This window comes from Syngnathus typhle, linkage group LG6 (assembly GCF_033458585.1).
Source record: "Syngnathus typhle isolate RoL2023-S1 ecotype Sweden linkage group LG6, RoL_Styp_1.0, whole genome shotgun sequence".
NCBI classification, from domain to species: domain Eukaryota; kingdom Metazoa; phylum Chordata; class Actinopteri; order Syngnathiformes; family Syngnathidae; genus Syngnathus; species Syngnathus typhle.
The window spans coordinates 4,419,509-4,437,948 of record NC_083743.1 but is presented as its reverse complement, the minus strand read 5'-3'; the positions used below and the strand labels follow the sequence as shown (position 1 = coordinate 4,437,948).

The following is an 18,440-nucleotide window of genomic DNA, read 5'->3' as shown; positions in this document are numbered from 1 at the left end:
TCCCATTGTGTATATGTTAAATTAAAATTTGAAAATATATTTTTTAAAAAAAGAAACAAATTTCAACCTAAATGACTGTTTTAGACCCCCTCAAAAATAAATTCAAGTAGTGTTTTCACAGTGACGAATATTGCCCCATGCAGGAGATTTTCTCTGTGACTGCGCCTCCCTGATTTGCATAGCAGAAGGCATCATGGCCATATTAGTTTCCAGGTCATGGGAGAAGCGGGAGCGTGTCTAAGATAGGAGCGCTGTGGTGCTCGTATGTTCAACACAGTTTGCTCAACAAACTGCTGATTCAACGTCATCTTTCATTGCATGTTCCTTCTAATTAGGAACATTAAATCCACTGGAAAATCCCGTTCTGGGTAATTCATAAACCTCCCCAGAGTACCTTTAGTTAGACCCGAGGGTGCATTTAATCATTTATACAATAACTACGTAAATTATTGACATTTATCATGTAAAATATGTAGAGATGATGGTTAAAATTCGAAAGCACCCAATGTGGTTTTACAATATATTTGGTATCTGCTGCCACCTAGTGTTCAAAAGGATTGAGGCAGCGACAAACGAGCACAAGCCCGCGATGACGTTTCTATGACGTCATCTGCGCCTATGCAGGCAATGTGTCATTTCCGGCACAAGGGGGCGGTGTAATCACATTAAACGGATCCCTCCATATGTTTTTTTTAAACCTTTTATAAAGTTACCAACTAGTTTGAGATATACTGAGCACTCTATGTACCACCATAATGATCAATATTGAAATAAAAAACGAGACTGTATGAAATAAGTTATAATATAATACACGACAATAATTCAATGTATTGAAAACAAATATTTTTTTTATTACTATCGCAACCTAATCGATTTATTGTGCAGTTTGCACTACAGTGCCGCATCATACTAAGGCCTCGTCCATAAATTCTGGCGTTTTTATTTCACCATTGTTGCCCCCAAAAAAGAGACGACAGCAATCTCTTTTAGTTAGTTAATCACCTGATGGGTCCAGGTCTGCACACACCAGCAACCGTGATGTGACACATCACATCAGATCTGTCAGTCCTCAAGAAGCCTGTCGCTTTAGATTTCACTCCAGACGTCTTTGACTCACGCTCAAACCACCATTTCAACCTTCGGGCTGTGTGGAACATGTAAGGTACCTCATTTCCTCAAATAGATGCCGGCCGGGTGTGACGTCAGCTCAAACTGCTACAAAAGCCGGTGGGCGACGGGGAACGCGCTCGTCAAGTGTCGTGCAGGCACACGAAACATAAAGTCATATTTCCAGATGCCTGTGTATGCCATTTATAGAAAAAAAAAAAAATCTTATCCTGCTTTTATCATTCATCCATCCATTTTTTTTTTCCAATAGCGCTGGAGTAAACCGCATATTTCAGATGATCAAGCCAATTTGGTAGCACAAATTTGACGTCAAACTCACAACTGCCATTTAAAGGTTTCTCGCCAGACAAATATACAAATCCACTTGAGACATTGACGCCACTCGAAGGTGTGCGCAAAAGGCCATTTGTTGCTGCACGCAAAGAGTAATTATAAGTGCTTTGAGAGCTTTCTGGAGAAGAAACAATGAAGTTGTAGATAAAGAAGGAAAGAAAAAAAAATCTCTTATATAGCTAATTGAAAGAAAAAAGCCTCGAATTGAACGATTTAAAAAAAAAAAGTGCTGTTTCTATTGTCGTCGTTTCAATTTGTAAATGAAGTTTTTGGTTACATCACTTGGAAGTTGGACTACAAGGGGCAGAAGTGATTTAATGGTACCCCAAAAATCATGATTTGATTGGAACCTGGGTTTTAAGGTCACAGTTCAGGATAGAACAACAAAGGTGTTTGGGTTAGCTTAGACATTAGCATGGCTGCGCTTTGACTTGTCTTTCTTACAAGAAAGAATACACTTCTACTCTAATATCATAAATTAGACACAGTCAAATATTCCTAATGTTACTCCCCTCACCTTTCCATTTTTGACAGGATTGCAGAAACGTGTACGCAGGCTAATTAATTAAACTGACTTGACGGCTGGGGCTGTCGATCGCCCCCTGCTCACCTGCCCCATTAACTTTCCAATCCAATAGCGGTGGAGTCGTCACACCGTTTCTCCACACTAAAAACACTCGACACTTCTCAATTAATTATTGTGACAATTCACCAAAATGGATTGCCCCCATTATGCCATTAAATTGCCTTTTTTTTTTTTTCTTTCATAAAAATATTGAGAAAAAAGACCTACCTGAAATGACATTCACAGCTGCATATTTTGAGAGTAGGAACGAGACCTCATCAATTCAGTGTCCCTTCATTTCAGCGTTGCCACGCGTGTCACTTTTGCTTCAATTAATTAAACCTCCCAGCCTAAAAGACACATTGTTAGTGTTTGACACTACATTGTAACATGGTTAATATACTGCTCTATCGAAAAGAGGTGCTCAATAGGCGGACTCCGGGATACGGGCCGGCCTTGTAATTGGCACCCAATTAAATACATTGGAATTTATTTTATTTTATTTTGTTACTTTCTTGAGTCAGTACTAGTAAGTGTGTGTGTGTATATGTATATATATATATATATATATATATATATATATATATATATATATATATATATATATATATATATCTATGTGTATATGTATATGTGTATATGTATATGTATATGTATAGGTGTATGTGTATAGGTGTATATGTGTATATGTGTATATGTATATATGTATATATGTATATATGTATATATGTATATATGTATATATGTATATATGTATATACGTATATACGTATCTATATATATATATATATATATGTATATATATATATATATATATATATATATATACACACAGTATATATATACACGGTATATATACGGTATATATAGTAATACATCAATGGGGGTAATGTAAACACACAGTTCAACCCATAAGAGTAACACACACACACACACACACGCAGATGTGACTGGCAGCCCCATACACGTTTCTTGTTCATAAATTCTCTGATTAATACACACTGTTTATAATCTGCGAAAGCATCCTGGCGTGAAGGATGAGGATTATATGTTTTTTTTTTTCATCCGGCAAACTAATTGAAAAGGGCCGCCGTGGTGCTGCTATCGCTCACGTCCTCAGCTGAGTTATTGCCAGGTTGAGAGATGAATGACAGGGGGGGAGCAGAAAAAAAAAAGGGGAGATTTAATGAGGGAACGCGTGAGCGTTGAATAGGCAGGTGCTGGACTGGGCACCTGCAGGTTTTAATAAAGATATCTGATATTAGTCGGCTTTCACGAGTCCAGATAACACCTGCAATGTGTTGCTCCTTTTGTTCACTGATATTTGGACACTAATGTCACATGAGAGGTTTTCATCTCGCAACATGTTTATTATTGCGGATGTTGCGCTAATGAGGCAATGAGAGAAGTTTGGCCCATGAGTACAGTTTTTTTTTTTTTCTTCTTGAATTAAATATCATAGCAATAAAGGATATTCGGAAATATCAAACATCTGAATGAAGTTTTAGGCCATTTCCCCAACAAGATATTGCGGCCTCCCGGCGGGTGCCTTTCATCTGGATTTTAGGAGATGAAAGCTTAGTTTATGCAGGCATTTTTGCCCCCCTCTAATTAATATGCAAATGTGTCCTGCTCCATAGGGAACGTATTGCTATTTAGAGGAATTGTCCTCAGACACGCCGAGTGAAGATGCACTTGGTCTATTCAACTTCACTCGCCATGATAGTGAGACGTCTGAAAATTGCGATTTAGCCTCATTAACGCACGGCCGTTACAAGACAATACCGCTTTATAGAAAAGCAAAGAAAGTGTTAATGGACACACAGTTTATGACTGAAAGCAAAGTACTTGAGGAAATATTACCTTCAGCACTGAAATATTCCAGCACACCTTTTATGAGCCTCAATGCAAATGAGGCTTTAAACAGGACCGGTGATGTTGATGAGAAGATGTACTTTATTTTTAAAGTGGTGCATATGAGACCGAGATCTACTTTGGGATCATATTTGAAAAAATCTACATGGAGCACTTGAAATGAATTAACGTTCAGGGGGAGGGCAACAGGTCGCTAAGAGTACAGATGAGCGCTAAATGGCTTGAAGAGGCCTAAATGTGGAAGTCCTCAGATGTTGGAGATTCGTAATTTGTATTTGTGCAATAAAGAGGAAAAATGCAAGCTTTTGTTTTCACAAATAAGCAAATAATTTCAGGTCTGCCACACACAATATGCAGGTAGGTACCAGACCTGCTACATGTTTCGCACCTCAAAGGCATGAAGAATTGATGACCTATGGTGTTATTTTGGGAATATCATTTCCTGTAATCATTCACCAATGTGCTTGAGATGGGCTTGCTGGGGATTCTATAAAAGTTGCTACGTCGTAATAGGTAGGAAAATTATTGGTGACATTTTTACCGCGTTATTCATTCCATCATTTGAATGTACAGCACATATATTAGATGCCATGGTAGGCAGAGAACCTTTGAGGATGTTATTTATTTCAGGCGTGGTTACTTTTTGGTGCATAAGGGCCATATTTGATTCTTAAAATGCAATGATAATTATTAATAAATCTGATTTTTTAATTTATTTTATTAACATTTGTCTACAATGACAATCTACAGCAATTTGTTTTTTGAAGTAAAGTTGAGTTGTAATGAATGCAAAATTTTAATTAACCCGCTCATAAAGTTTGGACTCGTCAGCTGGGATCTTCACACAAAGAAACTGCAGCGCCAAATCGAAATGATTGCTGAAAGTTAAAAAGCTGGTGGCCCGGTACGGACCCCTGAGGCACACCACTGCCTTTTAAGTTCTGTGTTAAATTCAAACTTTGCCTTATGTTACAGTGGGCCTGCCTAAAATCATACTGTCCAACCTGTGCAAACAAATATGTGCTAAATTGTGTCCAACTTTGAGAAGCGCTCCTATGCTTACAGAGCAGGAACCTCACCAAATCGGTTTGTGTACGACTCTCCACTACATTAGGCTCTCGGGAATTGTACACACCCATTCCTGCTTATTATCTTCTCGTATTTGTGTGTGGGCGGGGGTCAGTTGCAAGGCTCTGATTCAATTATTCTTTCCTTCACAACAGGAGGAAAACATTTTCATGGTGAATGGTTTTTGCCTAAATAGATTAGCATCTCAAATAATTCAATTTCCCCCTAATTTGATTGATTCCCTTAGCAAGAGTAGGAGTGGGAGCGGGGTGGGCTGGGGGAAAGAAATCTTAATTTAAAACCATTGCATTTCTAATCAAACATTAAAACCAAGAAAAAGACCCGGGCCGGGGAAAATCTTTTACTCGCACTTTTCACGCTAATTGAAAAAGCAAATGGTGACGGGGGCTCATATTAAATAGCCGCCAGTCTGCTTTGGAGCGAGCTATAAAAACAAAACAAGAAAACGAAGCTGCTGTAATGACTGATGTCTACTCTTTTGGAAATTGCCAAGTACCTGTACTTTCTATTTGTATAAATACATTCTCCCATCTTTGGGCTGCACGGATGAGTGTTAAGTTGAAAACACCTTGTGGAGACGTTGAGTGTGTGAGTGGCGGGCAGAACCGGCAACTGGCGAGCTGCCACAGATAATAACATCTGAAATAAATTTGATGTGCGCAATTCAATCTGTATGGAGAAAGAGAGCGAGCGAGAGAGAGAGAGAGAGAGAGAGAGAGAGCGAGCAGTGAACTTGTAAATGCTATCTGCTCATCCATGGAATGAGGACTGACACGACGGGCCCCGCCAAATAGATTGCGCAATTAGCGGCCCTTTGTGGCGTTTGGATGCGTGGAGATCGTCACGCTCCCGCAACGTTTCCAATTCCCAGTGTGCTAACTTTTATGAAAAGAAGAGACATTGTGTTAATTATTCTTTGAATTTGCTGCCATTCGACAAGAACTTGCCACTGCTTTATGTTAGAACTACAGTGGAGGTACCTTTAGAAAGTGCAGTACTCTATTAGCAGACAGGGGGCAGTCTATAGTAACATTGAACATGATAGGGGGGGGGGGCATACAAACGTCTTCATTTTATTTCCCCCCCATTTTCTCACTTCTTTTTCTATTAAAATTCCATTTTGTCTATATGGCTGCACTCACTTTCTAAAGTACACTTTCTGAGCCGATGTAAATATTGCTGACACTTTTTGAGTGACACTGTCATGGATGCATTGCGATTACATACATTCAGAGACGTTTGATAATTTGGGTTGCATCTTAGAAATATCTGTCGGTATTAAATCCATACATGCAGTTTGTTTGTTTATACCGTATGCAGTGTGCACTGTATCTTATGTTGGAATGTGTCATGAATATATATAATTGTACTTTATTTGGTTGCTTGTTCTGTATAAAGACATTGACTTTTATTCTATTTGAAAAGTATAACGACGCAGTGACCCGTGAACGTACTGGCACAATATTAGCGCGTCAAGTGTGCGATGTTCTGTTTGCCTTTTGAAACCCAATGCAGAATGCTTGACTCAACGTTTGATCCCTCCTCCTCCTCCTCCTCTCGCCCGTCCCCTCCTCTCTCCCTTCCCTCCCTCCCTCTCTTCTCCTCATGGGTGCACATTTCCATCCCATGGCCCTCTCTAGGTGATCTAACGCCGCCAGTCTCCAGCAGGTGTCCAACATGGCGAGCACGGCAAGCGGATCTCTCGCTCTCTCACTGGCTTTTGTCGTGATTTCAATGGGCTCCTTCCTCAAAGGTAAGTCATCATGGATTTGTCATTGCCATGTTGACGACGCAGTGTCTTAAAAAGAGGGAGCGAAAAAAGAAATATTTGGGAGAGCGCAAAGCTGGGGGTGGGGGGGGTTGGCACAAGTTGTTTGCGCGCAACGCTGGCGCACGAGAGTCCACTGGCTTTTCGTCATCGTCTTTCTTATTCGCACCCTTCCGCGCCGAGGTTGAAGTCCGCGACTAAATAGCGCATGTTCGGGCTTGTGCCGCATCCCGGCCGTCGGTTCGGCGTGGGTTTTAAGCGTGTTGCCAATAGTTGCGACGCGATGTTGTGTGCTGAAAGTAGCGCACGAATACACGTACGTGCAGCAAGAAAGTAGCGCAGTTTGAATCAAGTTGAACGACCATCGCACTACAGCCTTAACTGTGCACCCAGGCAGGAAAACACGCATTGCAGCTGCGTTTTCACACAACGTGTCCTCCTTTGCGTGTGTGGGTGAGTGTGTGTGTGTGTGTTTAACAACTGACATGTCTGTGCACGAATGCATGAAGCAGAGCGCGCACTTTCACTGGCTGCCTAGTCGTTTCCCTGCCAAAGACCTCCCCGGTTGCAATAGAGTTGCAGTCGTCGGTGTGTATCCGTGTGGGTTTTAATCTGTGTGTGTGTGTGTGTGCGTGTGAGATACCCCTGCTGACACCAGTGGCGCATGTATAGCGGGTAAAATGTCAGCATGCTGCTGGGTTCGATCCCGCTCAGCGGTGTGTTTTGTGTTGCTGCTGCTGTTGTCACTTCCCGGCTTGTGCAAAAATGGCAAGCATGTAGGTTGTTTTGTTTTTAATATTGAATCGCTCGTGTACGTGTGTTTCAGGCGCTTCAATGGAAGCGTGGGAAAATGTGTGCGTATGTGTATGGTTTTAAAAACATCAGGACGGTATTTTCAAGGAATGGCTGCTCACACGTTGGCCTGCTTTGTGACGTTTTCACCGATTCACGACTACGGTCCGTTGGGCGCCGTTGAAATGGACTGCCCTTACACCTGTCGATTGACCCCGTGGAGGCTATTTTGGGTGTTTTGGGGTTTTCTCTTGTATTGAGGGGTGCTGGTTGGCCGCTGTTACTTTTTTACCTTTGTCTTTTAGCTTTGATCTGTTACTTTTTTACCTTTGTCTTTTAGCTTTGATTTGCTTTGATGGCTTTTATCTTGAGCACTTTCTGACTTTCTTTGGCAGCCTTATGAGAGCCTATTGAGTTGCGCTCATGCCATCTGTGTGTCTTTTGTATACCCACTCTGTGGTATGGATACTGCTGGGGCCTGAATTTCCCCACCCCTGGGGATCAATAAATATTCAATCAATCAATCAATCAATCAATCAATTGAGCATTAGACATTCTGCTTCTTTGTTGTTGTCAAAAGGCAACAAAATTCCCAAGCGGCTTAATACGAGCATTTTGTAATGGAAGAGCCTATTGGAACTCTGTTGCTAACCAAAACAGCAGCGCCAAAGATGTCTCTTGGATGAATGTGTGTCAAATATGATCTTGATTTATATGACTGCGCTAGCATAGACTTTATTATTATTATAATTATTTCTGAAGTGTTGTTATTGTACTATGTTCATGTTTTACACGCTGTTCCTGTCCTCTGTTAGACTCTCAGGTAATCCATATTAATGACATCACCATTCGGTAAATAGCTGGAAAGCCATGACACATTGCTTCAATCTCAAAATCTGTATAAAACCAACAAGTACGTTAATCAATACAGCTTTCCAAAGTGAGCAAGGTTGATTTTCTTTTTTTTTTTTATACAATTGTCTCACGAGCGTAGCCGTCATCCTTCAGCCGTCTGCACGTAACGCTTGTATTTCACAGTTGTTGATCGTATTATGCATCCCATTGGAGTGCAAGCGCATTCAGCAGTGTCTTACCCCCGTCCTGGCGTTAATTTAATTAACCTCACAGTCAAAGAAAATAATGTATTGGCTTTGCGTCGCGTCGAGTAAGTGGACTCGTATTCGGACCGGCGCCAGCTGGATGCGGATGAAAAACAACAACAACCAATGCCAGAGGTGGCAAAAAAGTACTCACACTCTGAATTGACTGTAAGAAGTACACATAGTCAACTCGACTGATTTTACGACAAGCAGCAGCGTTGCGCGGAAGGTGCTGTCGTAAACAACTCGGCTTAAAAAGACGCTCTGAGCTGTTGATCGCCGCCGCCTGTTGAATTTTACATCAAGTGATTGCACTTTGTGTATTCAAAACAACTTTGCCTTGATGAAGTCCATTTAGCTCATTGCTAGCAAACAATAGAAAAGGCCATAGATGTGCTCATAAATAGCATCTTCTGGCTTTATATAAGCTTGTATCCGCTTTTGTGCTCAAATAATGAGTGAGAAAAATCGATTCTACTCCATTTCTTCACTGGATTACGGTAGACACGATTGCTAATCGTCTGCTAATCGCGAGTCGTCGCGACGTGTCCTCCCCCGGCGTATTAGACGGCTTCATGTGAGAAAAGGTATTGTCGCTTCGAAACCATCCGTCAGGCCTGAGCGATGGAGAAGTGGATCAATGCGGAGCTGTCACTGAGCCCGCGGGCGTTGCTGAAGGACAGCGTCTCGGAGAAACAAAAGGAAACATACAGTTGTTAGTTTGGGGGGGGTTGCGGTTGGCACGCTCCACTCAAGGCAGCCCGCCGCCGCCGCCGCCGCCGCCGCCGTCTGGCAGCCAGCAGTTTGCCAGCGTGAGTGATCGCTCGTGTCCGTCTCCCTATTCTGCTCCCTCGGTGATGATACAAGTGTTGAGATCACTCAGATTGACTTGTTGTTGTGGCTGCCCCTGTGTGTGTGTGTCGGGGGGGGGTGCTCCACACATCGTACTAGAACGCACCGTCTCCTGTTTGATGACCTCTCATCGATAAAAAGATGGGTGAAACTAATGACGATTATTTTCAATCAGTCAGTGTGATTGTCAGTCTTCCTGTCTACCGGATTGTCAGTTGGTCTGTCGGTTTGGCCGGATTGTCGCTTTGCCGGATTGTCGATGGGTCTGTCGATCAGTCTGTCTGTTGGTTGGACGATGAGTCGGTCGGTCGGTCCGTCTGTCTGTCACTCGGTCTGTCGATCAGCCCGTTAAAATGAAAGCAAGTGATTTCATTTGTAACTACCATACTCTTCCATTGGCTTGTCAAAATATCGATTCTAAGGGAGGAAGCGACCGATGAATCAATGTATTGCTGCGTGGCCGATTAATAAGTCGGGAGACATTTTCTTACGGGGGTGCGCAGACGTGTCAAGGAACTCTTCAGACGAATGACAAAGTGAGAAAAACCATGTTGCCCGAAGTACAGAAATAGGTGAGACCTGTTGACATGTGATTTATTTCGTCATTTTTCAATAATTAGATGCAAATTAATAACTTGGATTCTTCCTTAAATGATGGCTCCTCGAGTCAGTTAATAATTCACACACCTGACTCCATAAAAGGACTCGTATTCTAGCAACGTGGTCAAGGATGATGATGATGATCCTGCACTTAATGGCCCATCGATAGAGCCCACGCGTGAGCCCTGTGCATTAGATCACCCCGGTACATCATTTGTAACAATAATTCCCTCTTCTATTTAAAGAAATCGAATTTATTGCTCATTAAATTTACATTAAACAGCTTAATAAGCCCCCCCGCCTACTAATTGCTAGATAATGCATGGCTCTACTTAATGTGCTGCTAACTAATCTTATTATTGGAAGGGAGCTTCGCATGGAGAAGTGCCACTGACTGGATACTTGCTCCGGAGTCATTTGGGCCACTTCCTTTGTGTTCATCACACTTGACATGGCGGCAAGCCTTTCCTCTTGTTCTGCTCTGCTTCCATGTTTACATGAGAGCTAACCAACTTGTGCTGAGCCAGGTTGAGCTGAATAACTTAAAAAAAAAAAAACATTTTTCAATTGACGAAGCAAGTAAAATTTTCGAGGGAATTTTTGTGTTGATTCAACCAAAAAAAACCAAAATAGAAATATTGAAATAAATATAAAATACAACTATAAAGCAAAAAAAATATTCAAATAAAAATTAAATAAGAATGTTAAATACAACAAAATAAAATATAAAATATCAAAATATTATATTAATATATATAAATAATAATACATATTAAATTCGAGGAGAACATTTCTCACTTATCACCTAATGATCCCTCACAGCACACTGGTTGAGAATGACTGATTTACACCATAAGTGTGTCTGTACGCTCGCGGTGAAATCCAATAAAATTGATCAGGGCCGCAAAGGTTTCTGACCTCTCAAAGCAAATATGAAGTTTTCAGCAATGGTAGCAAGCTCGTTTGCAAAGAACACTTTATTATGTGGTGTAGAGTGTTGGATGTGTTCTACCTCCTACAAGGTCAGACAAGTGCCAACTCGGTTCAACTCTGAATCACGTCTTCAGTCAAATAGAACGAGAGAAAAAAATGGCGCGAAAACCTTGGGAAGCATCTCTCCGACTCGTTGAAATGTAGACCGGTCAATTAGGGCAAACGGAAGATGACAGAAGCCTCCATTCATAACTGCGCCGTGTTAATGAGGAAGCATCAATAGCGCATTGTTTTTGCCGCTTGCTCTCACCCGATTGGCCGCGGTCGCAAGAACGCTAACAATCGGAAGGGCAAACTGGCGGCTTCTGAATGGGACATAGACAAGACCACATTAGTTTGGCTGATGGAGCAATCACAAGCCGCCTTTAACTATTTCCCCCCTTCCTTGTGACACACTAAACTCAAACGCCCATCTGGTTCGGAAATTTTAAAGAATGATTTCCGCGCTTTGCGGACGACCACGGTCTTTGGGCGCAATCACGCCACTCGTTGAGCGGATGGACAACATTTCTCAGCGTCGTTCAATCTCTAGCTGCCACTTGTCGCGCCAAAATCACAGCTTCGTCTAGGCAGCAGGTTGTCGGGGCTCACGGGATACCAACTCCCCTGCTTATTCAGTGGCGGGGGCATGATTTGAAAAAAAATTCGGATCTTGTCAGATGGCCAAAATAGACAGGTTTTCTCGATTGATTGATTTTTATCCAATGTCGAGCCCAACTCCGAATTATCGTTCAGCATTTTGCTTTTATTGCCTCTTATTTGCATTATACGCTTTGCTTACTCTTATTCCACTTTGTTTTATGCCCAGCCAAAACCAATATGCACCATTGCTTCTGTCCAAATGAATGTAGAGTCGCCTTGACCTTGCGCTCGCTCGCTCGCTTTTTTTTTTTTTTTTTTTAACCACGGTCGTAAATGTTTCTGGCACAGGCTATCATTTAATTCAACGGAACCTTTGCATTACAGTCGCCTGCCATGAGTTAGGATGATAGCATTTGAGTAGGCCTGAACTCTTCGTCAAATTCAAATTAGAATGCAATTTCCGTATTACAAAAACTACAATACTGGGGGGGGGGGGGTAGGGTTAGGGTTGGGGTTTTGCAAAAACTGTTTTGGCTGTTTGCTAGGCTCTATTTTACATTTCTGTATATCACAAAATTCCTCCTCAGCGTTTAATCTATGTATATGTGCTGTATGTATTACCCAGTACGAAAATTCAAACGGAGCACACCAATGTGTGTTGAATCAAAGCAGAAAACGTGGCAAAAATCAAGCTAGCAAAGTTTTAAATCACGTTTTAAATACACCGTTTTCTTTTATTATTTTCCTTGACAGTAATGTTTCAAGAGGGAGCAACATTAAACAGCAAGAAGCCTTTTATTGAAATTTTTTTTTCCCCACTATCTGCTAAGCTGCAAGTTTAAGACCAATTTGCTGAGCCCTCTTAACTGTTTTAAATTGTTCATATAATATGTCTCCTTAAAAAAAGGAGTCCCTGATAAACCTTTCCACCGCCTAATAGGACAATAATGTGCCACAGCTGTCACTTTCCGATAAGAATAAAAATGGAAAATGGAAATCAATTTGTGTCCCTGATTTATATCTCACCGAAATTTAAGGGACAGGTACTGTGTTGTTGTTTTTTTCTCCTTAACACATCTCCAGCTGGAGTGCTGTTTGCCGATGCATTTATGCACACGGAATGAAACGTTATTCCCGCGCACAGCGGGATGTGTGGCAAAACACGGCAACAACTTTAGAGTAGCCCCTTCCCGCCGCATTACTATTCCTTTCTCCTCCTTCCAGACACACTCTAATGTTTCTCAAATTTTATTTGAACAGCACATTCAGGGATGGGACGAGGTGGTGGCGCGGGGGGGTTCAGCAATGACTCCGGCAAATGCAATAAAGTAAAAGCAATATTCCGAGAATAATCTTTTGTGTGTTGTTAGCAGAAGTGTTACGTGAGGCGCCGACCGGAAAGATTTTTCATTACCGATCAGACGACGCCATGTTAGAAAATGTTGATTACATGCGGAGTCAAAAGTGATGTCTTCAAATCGAGGAGTCCAAGTGTATCTGTTAGGATTAGAAAAAGAACTTTGAAATGATTTGTTTGTTTGAATTGAAGATATTGTTTCGTTTGATCGGTTGGTGTTTGTCAGTCAGTTATTGCTCTTCTTGTTAAAAAGTTAAGCCCGACTGATTAATTGATTGGCCTATTTATTTAGCCGATAGTAGCGCTTTTAAATTGGGCTAAATTTTTCTTCTCAAAACAAAGTTCCAAAGGTGTAGAAAATATAGTTGTAAATTTGTTCTATTTAAAATTATGCTCAACTCCATTTCCTTAACTGTATTTTAAGCTCCCTATCAAAGTAACAACGTTCAATAGTTTACATTCAAGGTTTATTCCCGTTTCCCATTCAAAATGTACAACTTTAGCATAGCATTAGCATAAGTTAGCGACGCCGCGTTACAACTCGGATAAAATAAATCGGGGTACCGCAGTAGGAATTGAACCTGGCTGTAGGCTGAGCCACTCCTGTACGAGAAATAAAAAAATATGTCTTTTCCATAATACATCCCCTTTAACACGTTTTTGCGCCGCCTGCCTCGGGGACGTCACGCTTCTGATTTCATCCGTATGACGACAGACCGTCTTAATTACTTTCGGACGTGGCGCCCCAATCCGTCTTTGTCAGGCTGATCGGGAGTGTTCCGACCAAGCACAACGGGCCAGACTTGGAGCCTATTGATTATTTCTCATACTTGAGTCATTGCAGCGCACACACACACACACACTCCAAGACACACACACGGGAGGCAATAGAGCTAATGGAAGGGGAAAGTCAAAGTCACATTGTTTACATCGTGGATGACAGCTAAATGTATTTGGGAGGAAATATGGGCCTGATGTGCTGGCTCTCAAATGGAGCTGTGTTTTGTATCTAACAAGACGCTGCCCAAAGCATCAAGCAGTGAACTCAAAACATGTCATGTTCGATCTATAAGGGGACTGATATGAATGCGTTTGTCCGTGTAGAAAAATCCCAAAATATCGACGTTATGCGTTTACAACATCAGGCGGAGAGACTGAGCAGATAGGGAGCAGCACTCTGTGGCAACCTTGGACATGAATAATCAATACTGTACTTTATGTGCGGACTCTAAATATTATATAGGAAAGCCAAGGCGGTTATATTTATAGAGTGCGTTTCGTACGCGAGATAACAAAACAACATACACAGCTAGCAGTAGCAGTGCAGCTAGCAACAAAAAAATGTACAGTCTGAATAAATGTTTGACACAGCTATGAATAAATAACGGTAAGAGTCGAGATAGGCCTGATCTCAGTCGTCACCCAGGCCTAACCTAGTCTTGCTTCTGCGGTTTACAAAACACTTGATTGTTCTCGTTGTTACGCTTCTAAAATTAGATATAAGCCCGCAGTGGTTTGGCAAGTAATTGGAGGCTAATACCGTCCCCAAATCATCACAAGTTTTTGTTTCTATTTCCTTTCTTCCTTCTGGGGGTATTTTTGTTGGGTCCTGCTTAATGAGCTATGGGCTTTAGAATAAACCACAGTTGAAAATGTTTTTGGTTGCCTTTGTTTCTCGTCTGGGAGATTGACGCACTTGTACAAGCGATCCTTTAGATCCTTTACAAAGCGGGTAAACTCGACAAAGTTTGTTTGGTTAGCAGTTGCGGGAGAAGACGTGTAGCCCACAGTACGGTTTGGAATTTCTTTTTTAATTCCGTATAGTTGGGGCCCAACTTGTCGACTTTGGCCGCATCGCAGCCGCTTCACGTCGCCGTGTGCAAAGTATCACCTCGGTGCTCTCAACTTTTCGAGTGCGGAAAATGAACTTTGCTCGGCTCTCATGCTGTTTATCGAGCGTATGGATTTTCTCCCTGCGAGGCTTCGCGTCTCGGGTTGGTGGGGGAAAAAAAAAAAACTCTTGTGTAAACTGCCTGTCCGTTGGTCGTAAGTGCTCTGTGCTACCGCCGCTCACTCGCGTGTGGGTAGGAAAGCTGCTCGTTGTCATCGTCATAAAATTCCACATTTTACACATTTACTTGTTTTCCTCTGACTGGAAACTGACTCACGCCACTTTGTCCTCATTGTGTTCTTTCTCTTGGAAGAAGCTGCTTTGTTTCCGCACTATAACGCATGCTAGTAGGTACTGTACTTGATGTCGAGTACATTCATACATGTCATGCACCGATGGATGTCGTGTCCAGAGAGAGTCGAACCAGGCCCAAACCACTCTCGCTAAAATGCCCGTAATGGCTCGCGTTGTTATTGAAGGCTCGATATTGCTCGTCGAAGCTAGACTCTAGCGTGAGAGCATTACCTTTGAAAAATGTAATAAAAGAAGAAAAAAAAAAAACATCAGGACTCAGCACATTAACAGAGATGTATTTATTAGCATTTCATCCGGGTGTTTAGCGGAACCATCTTTAAAAACACCCGAAGGGATGCTAGCTGTAATATTCCGATACCGCGGTGATTGCTAACCACTATTTTAAATAAAGACAACAAGAATAAAATCATTTTACAACTCAAGTCAGGGAATTACAAATCCCCCGGTCTGGCTCAGAAAAGGAAGATGTAAAACGCATCAATACGTGTAAACAGGCCTCATTAAAAAGAATCGCTTCTCCAGACCTCATAAAGTGGCGGCGTATTGTTATTGGGAGGAAGCTCGCGAGTGGAGTTAACGTCTATGAGCACCAAAATGACATCCATCAATTGCGACATTTTATTGGAAATGGTGGATGGGCTGCTCGCGAGATGTAAATGGTTTTGTTAGCGGGCGGCTACGCTCGGACGGGCCTGGAGGTGCGCTGTGACAGAATGAATGGCTTTGAGCTGCAGGCTGCTGTATTGCGCTCCATCAAAATATCAGTCAATGTGTCACTCGGGATTCATGGGAAAGTTTCCCCATCGAGTTAAGAGTCCGGGGGTCGTCACCCTGTACGCCGCGCTATCCGTTCTATGTTTTATTTTAGACTCCGCCCCCACTGAAAGCAAATATGGTGAAGGAGCATTGAGCTGTTCTGCTGCACTTAATCGGAATGAAGTTTTGTCATTTAGGTCTAAAAAAAATGTCCTCCAAAATCATATTCGGGTACTGTACGTTCTTTTCCTAAGCTATTTTTATTTCCTCTTTTTAACGATTGAGTTCATGAATGCTTCCATGTCAATCGCATTGTGTATGAAAATGCGCCGTTTAAATAAATCCGCCTCGCCTCGTCTACCGATCCAACTACGGATTATCCCGACTTGTAAAAATGTACAACACGCATTCTATTTGTCACCTTCATCAAAACATGTTGTAAAGTTTGAGCTGATTGTTTCTCACCGGGAGAGCGCCGACGGTTCTTTTATTCTCCAATCACGTCGGCTGCCAGTTTAACTTCCCCTTCAGAGTGACGTGACATTGAATTGCAAACGACAGCAAATGTAAAAGTTTTTAACAAGGTGTGACAGCGACCCGAATCCTCCCAATTAACATCATAATCCATTCTGATTTGGTGCCAGGGGAAAGTGGGTGAAATCCCTTTGCCGGCGTTCCGCGAAGATGCTCCGGCGCTCGCTCTGGTGTATTTGCATGCGGCTGTGTATCATTCTGACATGTCGGCAGCGCTCTTCTTTCACTGTATCGCAGCCAAGATTTATTTAAATAGCGGCCTCGGCCCAGTGGAGGTTAACTCGCCGTAATCCGTCAAAAATGTTTGATTTCAGATTTTTTTTTTTTCAGAAGGGATGGACGGTTTTGGAAAATCTATGAGCGCCCCCTGTTAGATTAAAACTGCAAAAACAGACTGGCCAAAATTTAAAAAAAAAATTAAAAAAAAATAGTAAAACAGAATTATGATTTTATTTTTTATATCTCAATGTTGATTTGAAATCAATTAATTCGACAGGCCTTAATGTTGAGGAAAAAAGTTTCTCAGAGGCGTCACCTTGGCGTAAACAACTCAAAATCTTCGCAACGGATCTCATTTGTGGCTTGAAATTGTCATTCTCCTCTCACGCCACTGCGCGTCTGTGCCTCAGGCAAGTAAATCGAAAAAATAAATAAATAATGAATTGTCTTCCCATACAAGGCATGAAATGAGTGCTAAGGTTCATTACAAGGTGTGACGGATCTATTTTGATTGGTATTGTAGTTGTTTTTTTGAATTAATTTCATTTTGGTTACATTTTCTGCACCGTCGTAAATTTGAAATTGGATTTTAACGCTCGCTACGATTTCAGAATGCGGAACCCGCCTTTGGTCCCCCTGTCGTTATATATTACAACATTTTTATTTTTATTGGTGCTTAATGTTAACATACTTGACTTTAATAGGTATGCATAAAACATAAGCTAAAATGTTAGTGGCCGACGTTGAAATGAATCATTTGCGTCTGTCCTTATCTTTTGCTTTAAAAAAACAAAAAGTTGGTTGAACAATTAATAAAAAAATAAATTAAAAAAAAGCTGCAGTGTGTCTCCATTTGCTACTCCAAAATGAAGACAGACGGCTTTCAGTACTCCATTTTAATGGCGTTAAGTGCACCGCGTGGGGCGAATCCGTCTTTTTAATGTTTGTACGGGAGGACCTCGATTGCGGCGGTTTTGACAGTTTCAGGTTATCGTCGTTTCAAACTGTATTTTTTTGCCGTACTTAATATTTTCCATTTGAGCGAAGGACTGATTTTCATTTGGGCTAGAATCTAAGTGTGTGTCATTCATTGTGCCCATTTAATGCTTCTAATTAGCCACAAAGGCTTCAATTAGCATTATTTTCACCTTTTCTTCTGATTGGATGCCACTTAAGATGGCGTTTGTCATTTGCGCAAACTCGGCAAAAAGTAAATCGTGAAAACAAGTGATCATACTTTAGCCAGGAGGCAAATTTTGCAGTTGAGGAAGTTTAGCTCCAATCTGTTTCCTGATGCTTTTATTCATCGCTCAAATTTTGACCTTGTGTTTGTGCGTGTGTGTGTACGCATGTGTGCGTGTGTGTGTGTTAGTAAGATGAGAAACGCTTTTTGGCATCTGGTCTCAAGGTCCAGTGAGGGACCCAAGTGGAAAAATGAATCAAGCAGCATTTTTAGTAGTTAAGGTCAAAACTTTTACCCCTTAATTGAACTTTGGCTGAGCTTTCTAAATGTCAGAGTCCTCAACCTCCGCGACTTTGAGATCACAATTACTGATTAGATTTAATTTTTTGTGTGTGAGCAGTGCAAACAATTTGTGCTTAAATTGTGCGTATGTACGTTTGACACGCAAACATGCAATTCAGCAATAAATTCGTCTCGCTCGATGTTTGTTTCTCTTCCGTCGCAACAA

At 41.6% G+C, this 18,440-nt stretch overlaps 1 protein-coding gene across 3 annotated transcripts in view; it reads left to right on the top strand.

Annotated features, from left to right (window-relative positions):
• The first annotated feature begins 6,585 nt into the window (after positions 1-6,585).
• The window catches only part of cadm1b (cell adhesion molecule 1b), a 122,085-nt gene continuing 110,230 nt past the window's right edge, over positions 6,586-18,440 (top strand). For all 3 annotated transcript variants that reach the window (XM_061280865.1, XM_061280866.1, XM_061280864.1), the window contains exon 1: positions 6,586-6,743. In XM_061280865.1, the coding sequence (XP_061136849.1) occupies positions 6,668-6,743 (76 nt within the window). In that variant the 5' untranslated portion in view covers positions 6,586-6,667. The remainder of the gene's footprint in view (positions 6,744-18,440) is intronic.